Below are 16,476 nucleotides of genomic sequence, written 5' to 3' on the forward strand. Positions count from 1 at the left end.
ATTATGTCATAAAACCTAGATTTGAACACAATTTACCTACTGATGCCATGGCATGTATGCAAATGCATGTGCTACACATACACACAGACAGATGCAGAAACCTATGTGATATATTCAGCTACAATTTTTTTACTTTGTGCATGCTCCGGTCAATCAGTCAAAAGAAGATTTACTGTCAATGCTTTCCTGGTAATTTCTTGCTTTAGGGGAACAAAATAAATAAACAAATAAAAAGTTATTTTTTTAAAAATCCAGTACTGGCATGGCCAGTTTCACAATGACCCTTTTCTGAGAGAAGCTGATTTGTCTTCCCTTTTCAGTGTAACATTTAATTACAAACATGCTATTTTTATCTCGCATGTAGAAAAGAACATTTTTGAAAGAAAAAAAAGACTTCCTGTTGTTGTCTTGAATCAACATGGTTTGAGTGGGTAGACACAGAAAAAGCACCTTTTAACATTAACTTATACTCAGCTGCACCTCTGTGTCATACACACTCATTATCTCTCACACAACACACACACACACACACACACACACAGACCTACTGCTGATTCAGAATGAGAAGAGGAACTGAGAGCACTTCGTAGTTTCCTGCCAAGTGTGCAGAAAGTCTAGGTCAGGTTCACACACACACGTACGTATGTACACACACATACTCTCGCATCCGTACAAACCCCCCACGCACGCGCCTTTCGACGCACCTTACGGCTGAGCGTCGTAACGGAGTCGATGGAAAAGAAAAAGTCATTAGTCACTGTTTGTCCCTGAGTTTTTCCAGTCTGAACCAAGAAGCGGTTTTCCTGCGTCCCGAAGGATCTTATATAAAGGTAAGTGTACACCTGTAGCCAGTACGAACAACACCAAATCAAAGAATCATTAGTCCATTACAGCTCCGATCAGCTTGAGTGAATAGCATAGCTGAAGATGAGGACGCTCTTCTCTTTTGTTCTGTGTGCTCTCCTGGCAATGACATGCTGGGCTGAAACAACACCTGCCATAACAAACAAAGACATGCTACAGGCTGCTATTAGACAAGTTACACAGCTTAAAATAACAAAGGTTAGTTGCTTATTTAAAGTATTTTGGGCAGGTTTGCCTGACATTGTGCAAAATATGTCTTGGATTTGACACTATTTATTTTATTCAATTTTGCAGCAGACTGACTCACTTTTCTACTCACCAACCACTGGCATCGAGGTAAGTGACCTTTTTGTATTGTATTACTTTTGCATTACATTTATTACAATTGCAAATTTCTTTATACAAATGTAAAAACAATATGTGTATATATATATATATATATATATATATATATATATATATATATATATATATGCGCATACATACATACATACATATATACAGAGAGAGAGAGAGAGAGGACACAATGACTCATTGTGACTCACTGACTAACTGAATGTAGTTATAACAAAATTCTGTGCTCCACAGAGCAACATATAATACACTTATTACTAATCTTCTCAAGTTTCTCTTAGTTTCTTGTTTTTGGCTTCAGTCAAACTGAGAGAATAAGTCATGCAAGAGTTTGGAGAAAGTGTGATTAGTTTAGGAGAAATCTGATGAGTAATCAAACAGCAGAACATTTGTGGGCTGCTGGAATGGTCGAGTCGCTTATGTCTTTTCTGCATTCAGCCTCTTCTGAGCTCTATTGGTTTTGCCGATAAACACAGTTTATTTAAAAATTCAGTTTACTTCAGAGTGCGAGATTGCAGCGGAACATCTCAAAAGACTGACATTGTCCTTTTCCATCTTTAACAGCAAACACGACTGTTTTTGTAAACGCATCTCTGCGTTCTCACGGAACATTATACAAATGCATGTAGTTTCATGTGGAAATTATGATGTTTCCCTGTCAGTTCTGTGAATTGTGCTCAGAAAGGGGAATTCAGAATAAATATGTATGCCACACTGTTTCTCTCAGAACTGAAAGAGACATCGCTCAACTTCATAATTCACATCATCACCAAAAGAGTTTTTCAGTTAGTCCGTTTTTATCTTGTATAATAATAAAGCATGTTCTTTGATGACGTCACTAAAACACTGCAGTGTTCACCACGTCTTTACTGTACTGTTTCAGAATCCTTCAACAGCTAAATGTGCATGAATTAAAAAATAATTGTAAAATGCTTTTTGTTTGTTTGTTTAGGACTGTTGCTCTTGGTCTGCCCTTGAATGTTTCAACTCCCAACTGCTCAACATCCCCACCAGTAATAAAGACCTGCAGGCCAAACTGCACAAAAATCTTCGCAAGAAAGTCATTGTAAGTACGATTTGAGTTTTCCCAAATCAGAGAGTTTCATGACTAGACATATCATCATCACATTTCACAGCAATCAGCTAAAACACAGAAGAGCCTCTTTGTAAATGACAAGAGCCTAGGCTGCTCATTTGCCTTTAGTGCAAACTTACAGTCCCTTACTAAATGCCATGTTTATGTTGTTGTTGCAGGTGTCTAGTGTGGACAGGTGCACTGTGGAACAGAAATCGGTGAGTATCAATAAAACATTTTCTGAAATCGGATCACTTGTTATTTTTCACGGTCTCTTTAGGCTAGTTCCCAACATGCCAAATACTGATCTCTCTCTGCTTGATATTCCATTCTAGAAAGTCAAATGCCAGTCCTGTAACTCCTACCCAATGATCGACAGCCATGAATTTATGAAGAATTTACTGAGCCTCTTGCAGAAGGTGAGTCTTTGACCAATTCTCCATCATCTAGCTGTGCACTTGTCATTTTCTGAGCCAGTTAAAAATAAAAATTCTTGTTTTTGCACTGAGAGTGATTTTTAACTTCAGTCTAGACAGGGTCTGCTCTGCACAGGTCTTCAGCGCCTCTCTTCTGCTTATTTAAAATAGCAAAACTAATTTTCATACAGATATCATTTGTTCCCATTCTTTCTAAAGTGTAAATGAGCTAGACCTTCAAAAATGTGTATTTTTTACATAACATATGTCGATAAGATCTTCCCTAGAAGAAGAAAATCTTTTTTTTTTTTGAAGAGAAAAGTTCATTTTGGAAACTTTCAGTCTTATCAACACAAAATATCAAGCTGTCAGTTAAAAAAGGAAAACTCTAACACAAAGGGTAGTTTATGTTTTAGTAAGTAACGCTGTATGTTTCTGTTTCAGTCCTTCATGCAGCTTCCATAAAAAGAAGATGACGAGTAGATGATGATGACATGCGAATGTGTGGACGACACTACCTCACAAAGCCCTGGTGCAGGCTAAAGCCCTCTGGAACAATTCATCTATTTATTGCCTATTTATTCATTGTTTTCTATGCTGTTATAGTGAGAAGTGGCCTTATTTTTCTAATATTTTTTGATATGCTGTCAGTGTGGTTGAGAAGTGGACCAAAAGTTTTAAATTATTTAAATTGTTGAGATGTATTTATAATGTATGGAAATATAGTATAATGTAGTTATGACACATTGTTTTCAACAGTCAGTACTGAGTGTCACATATACCTAAAGCTGTTATAAACTGGTATGGGGGACAGAATTTAACTAGGCCTAGGCCTGATTGATTTGTAGATGCTGCTATAGCTCCTCCTAATATGTAGGCAAAATAATACAGTTTTGTCCTTCTATGTTCAATTCGTTTCAAAAACAGCAAAAATATGTGCCTTATTGGTGTTAATTGAAGTATCTTCAAGAATGATATACTCATGTCTCATAATGAGACTTACTGTATCACTTAATTGTTTTGTATTATTTGTTATTTATTTGCTAATAAAAGTGGTTTAGCTGAAATCACAGTTGTGGCAATTGTTCTTGTGATCTATAAGACTGAGAGTTGTCTTTTCTTGCCAAACACGGCAAGTTAGATAGCTGGAAGGCTGGCAAAGATTTTCACTTGGCCAGAACCTTGTTTGTGAACAGGGACCTGGCAAAGCTGTTGATGTTAGATGGAGCCCCTCTTGAATTAAGCCTGGTCAAAGACACCAAGAAAAATCTTGTGAAGGTCCTTCTGACGGTTGCTGTCTATACTGAGACGCCACTCATATCACACCTGGTATCTCAAATAGCTCAGTTAGCACCTCAAAGAGGCCATCATATTACCGCTCTAACTAACTGAGGCACCCTCTTCCGTGTGAAAAGCTCTGCAAGATTGACCTTTGCGATGCTGGGACTTTCATAGGTTCACCACATCTCATCAACCATCAGTGCCACCAAGATATCTGGAGCGAGGATGAAAGGATATTTTCCTGGGACTGTCTGGGTGCTGGATTCCCCATGACTGTTTACAAACATTTGTTATCATTTGCACATCAGACCTGGTTTACCTCATCATACTGTACACATCCAATAAAAACACACTATAAAAACCTGTGGTGTAAATTGCACAAGTCTACATATTTATTATAGCTCATTTATTATAGCATAGTAACTATAAAACTATAGTTTAAAACTATAGTTTAAATTTACCTCTGCCTTCTGACCTACAGTTACTGTTCATGCAATACCTGTATACATTGTCTTAGTGCTTTTGTCTACTGTGTTTGCAGGTTTGTCTTTTTTAAATCTATTTTTTAACCAATGCACAGAGAAGCCAGTGTTTTGTTATACTGTGCAACCCTGTATTGGTATAAAGACAATAGTTTAATTGAACTGAATTGAATATCTATCCAATATTCCCACATCTTTCAGATTTCCTCCAATATTCTCATAGTTTTTAATCTAACATTTTTATTCTTTTGGTGAGTTCATAAATTAAAAATCTTCACGTTTGTGAGACAGTGAGTCTCTTTTATTTACATTTGCTATTTAAGGAGCAAAAATAGCACCTAAATAGCAAATAAACAATACACACACATTTCAAATGACCATGTTTACATATGAGTCAAGGATGTGATGCTCTTTTTTTATTTTAACAATGTTAATGAACACTCACAGAAGAGTGCTTAAGTCTCTATCAAACATGAATAGATTTGAGATGAGAAACATGCTTTCAAATTAATTCAAACTAAATGTATTTTGAGACTTCTTTAGGGTTAAAGTCAAAACTGTCTAAGTAGTTTAGCCAAAATGTGAATTATCCAAAACTTCACACAAAAAGCAAAAATATCACTAAAAAGGCTGACATTCTTATAAATCAAGAGTAGGTGGAATTCAAGCTAAAAGCTGGCTGCAAGACAGAACTAGAGGCTAAAAAGCCAAAGGACTTGAAGGCAACGACAGTCAGACATAGTCAGATTCTTAAAAGCTGTCTTCATCTCTGATGTATTCTCCTTTTGTGTCCCACTCTTCTAGGTTTGACAGACAAGACGTGGGCACCTGTTTTAGCATGCAGGAATGTATTACACTTGTTTTGAACAGGCCACTTGTTTTAAAAGATGTGAGGACTTTGTCTAACAGTGTTAAGACAGCTATCTTACACGCACTAGTGTATCATCAGAAGCTTAGGAAACAGATTGCACTCGATTGTTTCTTTCATTTTCTGAAGAAAAGGACATTTTATGAGGTCCACAAGCAGTGTTTTCCTGAATAGAAGGGATTTTCTACATTTAAAGCTATTATTTTCTCTGATGAGTTCATGCGTTCACAGAAAATAATTTTGTGATCTTTCAAACCATTTGAAGAACTACGTAAAACCACTACACCACATTCGTTTGATTTCTGAAATAACTGTTTAAAAGATTGCTGTATCTTGGAAAGGAGTTATAATTCAAAGAAATTATACATTGGGCAGGAAGAGGTTCATTGCAGTGCCATCTATACTGTTTTTTGTGCATGTGTTGGCGAATTTTAGAGTATGTGATTGATCTTTCTGTTTTCTCATGCTCAAAAAAAGAAGTACTGACACCCACAACAGTTTATTTTTTAGAACCTGTGTAATTACTGAACTCTTGGTCTACTAAGAATTACAAAATAGTCTGAGACCATCAGACCTACTAGGAGGAGGTGAGTCATTTCCCAAGGCGGTGGAAGAGATTTGTAGAAATAAGTTTAAAAATAAGCCAAGTCTGTTGACACTGTGTTATCGACAATTTTGTTTAATTGCAGGTGATTTATGTAGCTCAGGATGACCCCATAATCTAGCAAACTGCACTGTATTCTACTATCAGCGGCATTCAGCATATTTTATTCTGTATACTAAGTGAACAGATATCGTAATCTCTCAATAACCGTAAATAACGGAGCAGAAGCTGAAGAGCTCATTTCTGTACCCTTTATAATGATCACAAAGTAGAGCCTTTTTGAACATACAAATAAATACAAGAAGCAAGTGGTGCCATCTATTGGCCTTTTGTTGTAGTCCTTTGTCAGCTTTTTGCCTGTAATAAATATCCTTTGCTTTGTAGTTACTAATGAGTTTAGTATGAATTTTGTGAACAGTTTTGTATACAGCACTGTGCAAAAGTCAGAGAATGCATGAGTTGTTGATTTTTTCAGCATCAGGACAAAAGCATAAAGATAAGATAAGATAAGATAAGGCTTTATTGTCATTCACATCACATGTAGTACATGAGGTGGAACAAAACATTGTACTCACGGTCCAGTTAACTCCCAAGTAACATAAACAATAAATAGAAGGTGCAAATAAAGGGGTGGACAAATAACAGCAGCATCGACCGCAGCGGTATGAGTACGAGGTAGGAGGTGTACATCTAAATGCTGGTAATGTATAAAGTGACATGTGTGAATGATATAGTGGAGGCACTGATTCAGTACAGCAGCAATAAATAAGTGGACATGAAGTGCCATTGCAGTGAGTGTCTAATTGGAATTTAAGAGTCTTACTGATTCAGGGTAGAAGCTGTTTCTCAGTCTGGTTGTTTTGCACTTAATGCTCCGCAACCTCCTACCTGAGGGGAGTGGAGCAAAAAGTGTGTATGCTGGATGGGTGGGGTCCTTCATGATGCCAGTGGCCCTTTTCCTGCATCTGGAGGTGTAAATGTCCATGGTGGTGGGAAGGCTGACTCCAACAGTCCTCTGTGCAGCCTTCACCACCCTCTGCAGAGCTTTCCTCTCTGCCACAGAGCAGCTTCCGTGCCACACGGTGATGCTGGAGCACAGAACGCTCTCCACCACACATCTGTAGAATGAGGTGAGGACTGAGCTCCCAAGTCCAGCACGCCTCAACCGTCTGAGGAAGTAAAGGCGCTGATGTGCCTTCCTGATCAGGCTGGAAGTGTTATTACTCCAGGTGAGATTGTTACTTAGGTGTACACCCAAGCACCTATAGCTGGAGACCACTTCCACTGCAGAACCTCCGATGTGTAGGGGGAGGGAAGGGATGGTGTTGCCCCTTCTGAAATTCACAATCATCTCCTTTGTCTTCTTCACGTTGATGCAGAGATTGTTCTCACTGCACCAACTCTCCAGGTGTTCCACCTCCTGCCTATAGCCAGACTCATCACTATTTGTGATGTATCCAACCACTGCCGTATCGTCCGCAAACTTTACAATATGACAGCCTGGATGGACGGCTGAGCAGTCATATTTGAGCAGTGTAAACAGGAGGGGGCTCAGCACACAGCCCTGAGGGGAGCCAGTGCTGAGGATGATGGTGGAGGAGGAGATGTTGTGGATCCTCACAGACTGTGGCCTGATAGTCAGGAAGTCCAGGACCCAATTGCAGAGAGAGATGCTCAGTCCAAGTGTGTGGAGTTTGTAAGCCAGGGTCTGGGGAATCATGGTGTTAAAGGCAGATGTGAAATCCACAAAGAGCATACGGATGTAAGAGTCCTTACTCTCTAGGTGGGTGAGGGTAGTGTTGACCAGAGAGGAGATGGCATCCTCTGTGGATCGGTTTCTCTGGTATGCGTACTGATGTGGATCCCCAGTGACATCGATGTTGGCTTTGATGTAGGTCATAACCAGTCTTTCAAAGCATTTTGTGACTATCAGGGTGAGGGCTACTGGCCAAAAGTCATTCAATTCTGTCACTGTGGAGTTCTTGGGGACTGGGATGATGGTGGCGGGTTTCAGGCAGGTGGGGACAACTGCCTGGATTAAAGAGGATTTGAAGATATCTGTCAGCACCTCGGAGAGTTGGTCTGCACAGCACTTCAGCACCCGCCCAGGAATGTTATCTGGGCCAGCAGCTTTACGGGGGTTAATCTTCTTTAGGACCCTCCTCACTACATATTTAGCAGAAAATTTGATTCTGAGGAATACACACCATGTTCTGCTACTTCCAATGGTCTCAAAGTTTCATTTACATCACATTACAGAGTTTGGTAAATATGACATTAGAAGTCCTGGCCAAAGACTCTTATCGGTAAAGGGTGGAATCGTAACCACTACATTACACACTCTCCTAAAGAGAAGGCACCACTAGACTTTGAAATACTCTTGTGCAATATAATGATTTGATTGTCCCCACACGATTGTACACTTCCACAGTATCCAGGGACATCAGCCATGTTTGCATGCAAATTTTTGCAGATCTGTTTTAATTCATTGTGATTATAGATTAACAATGAGGCATTTATATGCACACTCTACTCAACAGTCTGATGAAAATCTTAAGTAACATGCAGACTACATGTAACCAGATCCAAAATTGCACACATAGGGCCAGGTGTGGAATACAGGGGGTCCCAAGGGATCTGGGGAACCCCAATTAATCCTCTTGGACCCCTTGAATGCCTCAAAATCAAAATTCTGTGTGGTCCATGAAAATATGCTTAAGATCAAATACAAATTTAGTGAAGGTCACAGTTTATCATGCTTCACTCACAATAAACAAGCTTCTGTCTTTCATAACTAGAGATGCATTACTCGTCTGCCTCAAGGTGGTGCTGTAGCAAACTGTTTCACCCAATTGGTCCTTCACAGTCTAGCAACTGTAACTATGCATGGGAATATCCCTGAAAATTTTTACAATATGCCACAGGACATTTATAAATCTGAAAACTTGCCCAATTTCTCAGGAGTTTGGTAGAAAGAGTGAACTGTTACTCATTTCTCACACCAAAGACAAAAGAGGAGATTTTTAAAATCTTGGTTAATGTGTGGAAGAGCACAATGCTAAACTAGAAAAGAGCACTTCCAGAAGAAAAACTGTTAAACCAAACATTTGGCATCAACATCAGCACTGTGATGGCGGGTGAGTTAGCAGCCAGCCAACATGAGTACACCCCAAATACCAGGGGGTATATGGCACACACAATGCACATGCACAACATTTTTATTCATGTTAACAAAAGATCAATCTCCGATTAATTTTTCCATCTTTTTGTAAAACTGGATGAATCAGAGCCACTTTTACCATTCTGGCTTTTAGCTTTGCAATACACTGATTTGAGAAATATATTTGCTTTTATTGTTGAGAGGTTCATGGCCATCTATCCTGCTAACTAATATTAAGTCTTTCACAGTTTGAAGAATAAACTCTGTCTCCTCTGCAAACAATTTTTCAAACGTTAACGAGCAGAATCTACTTAAACACATACACACAGAGAAACACACAATAACAGCAGGCCATGTAGGAGGACAACAGAGTGAAGGGACGTACTTTTATTCAATGTGCGTTCAAGGAAGGCCAAGGAATCTGAGGTTAAAAGAATAATAAATTGCACATTTTTTTCTTTTGGTAAACACTGAAAATGGCTCTCACAGACCCGATCATCACACAAGGTTTAACACATTCTTTCCAAGATTACCCACCTTGTTCAGTCAGACGGAAATTGTATTTGAAATGGCCTCAGTCGGACTAGTTTACACCAACTGAGGAGAATACATGGACATATTAAATTCCAATTAAGCCATTAGTCGGATTATTAACGGATTGTCAGGCTGCATGTAAATGTGGCTACTAACTCTGATCATATTATTTCATTAATTATGCAAGTTTACTGTTTACTCTTGAATTTCATTTTAAATTGTAAAGACATGACTTTACAGTTTATTTAGTTTTGCATTTAACATTAAGTAGTTTTATTGACATTTCTTTCCAAGACAGATGTGTTGAGAAAGGAACAAAATGTAGTTTCTCCAGCACATGGTGCCACTTTATAACACAGAACAGTAGAAGATAACAGTGCAGACAAACAATAAATACAGATAAACCATACAAACGCTACAATAAATACTTCTCTATAACACACAATAAATACAATCATAAAAGTTTTAAGCACAGCACAATAGAGAAAACAGACCAGCTGTTAGTCAGGCTGATGTAACAAGTTCAAAAAGAATGTTTAAAGGTCTGTCGAGTAGATCCGTTCAGCAGTTTGCTCTCATGAGGGAAGAGAGCATTCCTGAGTTTGGAGTACTTGGCCCGGACACTCTAGAGCCTTCTTCAATATGCCAGTAGTCTAAACAGTCCACGTGATGGATGATAAGGATTTTCGCTGTTCGGTATAGGTGTCCTTAATGCCAGGGAACCTTGACCTAGTGATGCACTGCAGTGTTTTCCTGAGACAAAGCAGGTGCCACTCTAGACAATGATGCTGCAGATCAGGATGCTCTCTAGGATACTGCTATAGAAGCAGTTAAGGGTGGGTGTGTACAAGTCACCTTAGGAAGATCTGTTATGCTTTCTTCATTAAAGAGAAGTTGGTCAGGAACCGGCAGAGGTGTCAGTGACACATACTCCCAGAAACCTGAAGCTGTCCATACATACCAATTTAGATTCTAAAGCAAATTTACTACTTTTCTGTTTTCTTTTCTTAGTAACAGCCTCTTGACAGCTACACATCCTTTCAGACTCAAAGTGTTGTGTGCTCACAGTGGAAGAATGAACAGATATGTTTTTGAGATCTGAAGCAAGAGTGGAGATTGATTTTCTCCTTCTCTCAAACATGAAAGCTTTAAATACTGCTTATCTGATGGTGACATTTTTGGTGGTGTACCAGGGCTGGCATGCTTTTTTTTTCCTTTTAATTTTTAACTCCACTTTTAGAAATGTAACACATTTTCCTTTTTACTTTGCTCTTCCTTATGCAAGTGGGTTATCTTATAAATATGCCCAGAAAAATCAATAATTTGTATATAAATGCTCTTCTGACACAAAATTTAACAAATTAAATGTGCTCTCTGACTTTTGCACTGTTCTGAATACGAAACAATTCTGTTAAGATCAACAGTAAAATGCTGTTTGTTCTTTAACTTGCTGCAAAAAATGAACCTGATTAAAATCTACTTCAGGTAGAATGTTTGGCCAGAATGTTTAAGTGGACTTGCTTAAGTGTCTTTCATAACACTGGCCGAAAAATACTTCTTAGAACATATCATTGATGACTTTGCTGACAAAAAATCAAGGAGGCAGAAATTTTAAAGATCACGCTGTGAAAACATATTTGCCTCTCTTCCCTTATTTCTTCTGTTCATGCATATTTGTCACACTTGAATGTGAATGTTTCATATCACTAAACTACTTTAAACATAATAGTCCCTTGGCTACAAAATCAACCAGTTAACTAAATCAAATTGACTATTGGGCACAATTTCACTCTCCACACCCAGGCATGATTACTGACAGACCTGAAGAATCTAAACATCACTTAAACAGAACCTCTCTGGCAATATGAAGCAGGCTACTGTCATACATCCCTCCAGCCATGATTCTTAGAACTATAATTCCCAGAACCCTCTGTGTGAAAACGTGATGTCAAGGTCATCAGGACCCAGCTATCAGAGATAAGCTTCCCCTGATGTCCAGGTGTGGCTGGCCTACCAAAAAATCAAGAACACATCGACGACTCATTCAGGAGGTCCAAAAGGAACCCAGACAAACATCTAAAGAGCTGCAGGTCTTACTTGCCTTAGTTAAGGATCAATGTATATGATTCCACAATACAAAAGACACTGGCCAAAAATGGCACAAATCACAAATCACACCTGACCAAAAAGAACAAAAAGTCTCCTCTCGTGTCTGCCAAGGGTCCCGTTACATCTGACACAAAGCTAACAAGGCATTTCACCATAAGAACATCAGACCAACAGTCAAACGTGGTGGTGGTGGTGTTCTGGGGCTGCTTTGCTGCTGCAGGACCTGGACGACTTGTCATACTTGATGGAACGATGAATTCTGCTCTCAATCAGTAAATGCTAAAGAAGAATGCCCACCCGTCAGTTCGTGACCTAAAGCTCACGCGCAGTTGGGTTATGCAGCAGGACAAGGAACCAAAGCAAAAATGAAGAAAAACAAAATGAAGGTTTTGAAGTGTCCAAGTCAAAGTCCTGATTTTAATCCCATTGAGATGCTGTGGCAAGACTTTAAATGGGCATTTCATGCTCATAAACCCTCCACTGTAGCAATTCTGAAAAGAAGAGTGGGCCAAAACTCCTCCACAGTGATATAAAAGACTCATCGCAAGTTATTGGACATGTCTGATTGCAGTTGTTATTGCTATGGGTGGCACAACCAGTTATTAGGCTTAAGGGGGCAGTTACTTTCTGATATAGGTATAACCAGTATTATACTGAGCAATTCATGTGCACTAGCAAAATGACATGTTGTAATGTTACACTCCTAATGTGTAGTTTTAATGTCTCCTCAAACATTTTTCCTGATTTTTCCGAAAGTAATTATTGATTATTTCTTATAATTGTATACAAAATAATAATTAAGAGGGGGTCCCTGGGGGCACCGCCAAAGAGGATGTTGCTTAAGACCCCAAAATGTTCAGAAACGTTATGACACATTTTAGATGTCATCTGTCCCATCACCACTGTATATTGCCCTCTAGTGGTCAGAAGTGTGATGGCCAATAAAAACACAATAAAATGCACAGTGCCTTACAAATGTATTCAAACCCACTGAAGTTGTCATCAAATGACACACATAATTTTTAGTTTTAGTATGAACCAATGCTAAAGCACTACATTTTCATAGGCAAATATTATTTGTCCACAGATTTTTAAAGAAAATAGAAAACTAAAATGTTATACAGTTATACAGTGTCCTCTGAATGTATTAGAACAACAAGACCAAGTCTTTCAGTTTTGATATACACTGAAGACATTTTGGTTTGAAATTAAACAAAGATTAGAGATGACATAAAAGAAAACAATTTCATCTTTTTGTGTTTTGGGTCACTGTCTAAATGCATGAAGATATTTTACAGATTAAATTCCTCTCTAAATTGGCAGAAAGTATGTTTCTTCCGAATACATTGCTCTGCCATCATCATGAGTTACATCAATGAAGATGTAGAAGCAGCCTTGTAAACCCAAGCCTGAAACCAAAGCCTGCACCTAAAGTTCAAAGCTCTAAATCTAAATCAAGGTTATATGGATGTGGATATATTGAGTATTTCACAATAACTATGAGCAAGACTTACTCAACTAGAATCAATTCACTATGTGTAATATATCACTACTCCCAATACACCAATCACAGATAAGGTGTACTACAGCCTGGGCTATACGTACATCTGCCTAATCACGACTAGTTTGTATTCTTTCATACAATCTTTTGGTGGCGCTATTGTTCCTAGGTCCAAAGTTCAAAATCAGTTTCTTCTTTGATACCAGTAATTATGCCCTGTTAAAGTATCAATACTTATTAAAAAAAAAGAAGAAATTGCAAGTGAAATGCAAACAAAAAAATATAATAATGTTGGGTATAAAAGTAGCATCCAGAAAAGGCCTATTATTAAAAAGCAAGGATGAATCAAGAATCAGGTATTTTCAAAAACCACAATTAAATACCTGTGACCTTGGTATTAATATATACACATACATGTGTATGTGTATATATACATATACATGTATGTATGTATGTGTGTATATATATATATATATATATATATATATATATATATATATATATATATATACACTGCTCAAAAAATAAAGGGAACACTCAAATAACACATCCTAGATCTGAATGAATGAAATATTCTCATTGAATACTTTGTTCTGTACAAAGTTGAATGTGATGACAACAAAATCACAAAATCACAAAAATTAACCAATGGAGGCCTGGATTTGGAGTCACACACAAAATTAAAGTGGAAAACACACGACAGGCTGATCCAACTTTGATGTAATGTCCTTAAAACCAGTCAAAATGAGGCTCTGTATTGTGTGAGGCCTCCACGTGCCTGTATGACCTCCCTACAACGCCTGGGCATGCTCCTGATGAGGTGGCGGATGGTCTCCTGAGGGATCTCCTCCCAGACCTGGACTAAAGCATCCGCCAACTCCTGGACAGTCTGTGGTGCAACGTGGCGTTGGAGGATGGAGCGAGACATGATGTCCCAGATGTGCTCAATCGGATTCAGGTCTGGGGAACGGGCGGGCCAGTCCATAGCTTCAATGACTTCATCTTGCAGGAACTGCTGACACACTCCAGCCACATGAGGTCTAGCATTGTCCTGCATTAGGAGGAACCCAGGGCCAACCGCACCAGCATATGGTCTCCCAAGGGGTCTGAGGATCTCATCTCGGTACCTAATGGCAGTCAGGCTACCTCTGGCGAGCACATGGAGGGCTGTGCGGCCCTCCAAAGAAATGCCACCCCACACCATTACTGACCCACTGCCAAACTGCTGGTCATGCTGAAGGATGTTGCAGGCAGCAGATCGCTCTCCACGGCGTCTCCAGACTCTGTCACGTCTGTGACATGTGCTCAGTGTGAACCTGCTTTCATCTGTGAAGAGCACAGGGCGCCAGTGGCGAATTTGCCAATCCTGGTGTTCTCTGGCAAATGCCAAGCGTCCTGCACGGTGTTGGGCTGTGAGCACAACCCCCATCTGTGGACGTCGGGCCCTCGTACCATCCTCATGGAGTCGGTTTCTAACCGTTTGTGCAGACACATGCACATTTGTGGCCTGCTGGAGGTCATTTTACAGGGCTCTGGCAGTGCTCCTCCTGTTCCTCCTTGCACAAAGGCGTATATATATATACACACACACACACACCCACACACACACGTCAATTTATTAAATACACCTTGCTAACAAAAGGTTGAACCCACTTCTGCCTTCAGAACTGCCTTAATTTTTCATGGCATACTTTCAACAAGGTGTTGGAAACATTCCTCAGCGATTTGGGTCCATATTGACATGATAGCATCACACATTCCTGTTCCACCACATCCCAAAGGTGCTCTATTGGATTGAGATCTGGTGACTGGAGGCCACTGGAGTACATTGAACTCATTGTCCTGTTCAAGAAACCAGTTTGAGATGATATGAGCTTTGTGACATGGTGCATTATCCTGCTGGAAGTAGCCATCAGAAGATGTGTACACTGGTCATAAAGGGATGGACATGGTCAGCAACAATACTCAGGCAGGCTGTGGCATTTAAACAATGCTCAATTGGTACTAAGGGCCCAAAGTCTGCCAAGAAAATATCCCCCACACCATTACACCACCACCACCAGTCTAAACCGTTGATACAATGCAGGATGGATCCAAGTTTTCATGTTGTTTATGCCAAATTCTGACCCTACCATCTGAATGTCGCAGCTGAAATCAAGACTCGTCAGACCAGGCAACATTTTTCCAATCTTCTATTGTCCAATTTCGGTGAGCCTGTGCGAATTATAGTCTCAGTTTCCGGCTCTTAGCTGACAGGAGTGGCACCCGGTGTGGTCTTATGCTGCTATAGCCCATCTTCTTCAAGGTTCGACGTGTTATGCATGTACACACATATACATACATACATATGTGTGTATTTATATAATATACACATACTTATTTATCTACACACACACACACACACACAGGCAGATTTGAGAACAGACAGTGGCTTGGGTGGGTGGAGTTCTTTAGAATTCTACTGCTCTTCATCAGGCAGTCCATGTAAACACCTTGATCAGAATAGTCTAGTCCGATCGAGGCCATTTGGAATACCATTTCCATCCGATTGAACAAGGTGAGTAAACCTCTAAATAATCCGTAAGATAGAAGAATAATATGCGTGTAAATGCCTGAATCCAATTACACTCCAATCAGAACGTGTAAGTACGTCCTGCACATGCGCAGCGCATCATAGCGAAAGGTTTATATCGTTCAACATGGAGGAGCAGAAACTGGTCTGCAGAGGAGACGAAGTTTATGCTCTGATCTTTACAAGACGGCGGTGGGACGCACGTCCAGGTTATGTGTCTCAGAGCACGACGTCTTCCTCTCGCCACTTCCTTTATAAGTACATGTGAAGTACACTTTTCTGAGTCTGACATCAGTTTAAAGCAATTAAAAACACAAGCGTGCCAACTGGAAACTCATCTCATGCCGACTGGACCACACATGATGTTCACTGTCATGATAACGTTTACTCTAAGCACTACTCCACGCATCCACCATTTTGGATTGGATTACTTGTAGTGAGCATGTAAACAAAGATTTTTCATCATACATCTGAATAGAGTGCATATAAACACCTCAGTCTGAATCTGTAATGGCAAAAATCTTTGCATGTAAACATGCAAGTGTACATTCCTCTGAGCACACCAAGCATTGCTGATCATAAAACATACACCCCCCCCTTTACTCTTCTCGAAAAGGTCATTTGTTCTGTCTCTGCGATGCACAGAGAAGCAACTG

General features: G+C 39.5%; 1 protein-coding gene across 1 annotated transcript; it reads left to right on the forward strand.

Moving 5' to 3' along the window:
• Nucleotides 1–561: 561 nt before the first annotated feature.
• il21 (interleukin 21) lies at nt 562–3,776 on the forward strand. Its single transcript, XM_017716914.2, has 6 exons — nt 562–1,062; nt 1,159–1,200; nt 2,171–2,284; nt 2,473–2,511; nt 2,629–2,712; nt 3,154–3,776. The coding sequence occupies exons 1-6, from the start codon at nt 928–930 to the stop codon at nt 3,172–3,174; spliced, it is 435 nt and encodes a 144-aa protein (XP_017572403.1). The 5' UTR covers nt 562–927; the 3' UTR covers nt 3,175–3,776.
• Nucleotides 3,777–16,476: the final 12,700 nt, after the last annotated feature.

This window comes from Pygocentrus nattereri, chromosome 11 (genome assembly GCF_015220715.1).
Source record: "Pygocentrus nattereri isolate fPygNat1 chromosome 11, fPygNat1.pri, whole genome shotgun sequence".
NCBI lineage: Eukaryota > Metazoa > Chordata > Actinopteri > Characiformes > Serrasalmidae > Pygocentrus > Pygocentrus nattereri.

Excerpts from the sequence above, each read along its gene's own strand:
- il21 (XM_017716914.2), top strand. The coding sequence starts at position 928 with ATGAGGACGCTCTTCTCTTTTGTTCTGTGTGCTCTCCTGGCAATGACA. Across the intron at positions 2,285-2,472 it reads ATCTTCGCAAGAAAGTCATT|GTGTCTAGTGTGGACAGGTG; the intron begins GTAAGTACGATT and ends TTGTTGTTGCAG. Across the intron at positions 2,512-2,628 it reads GCACTGTGGAACAGAAATCG|AAAGTCAAATGCCAGTCCTG; the intron begins GTGAGTATCAAT and ends ATTCCATTCTAG.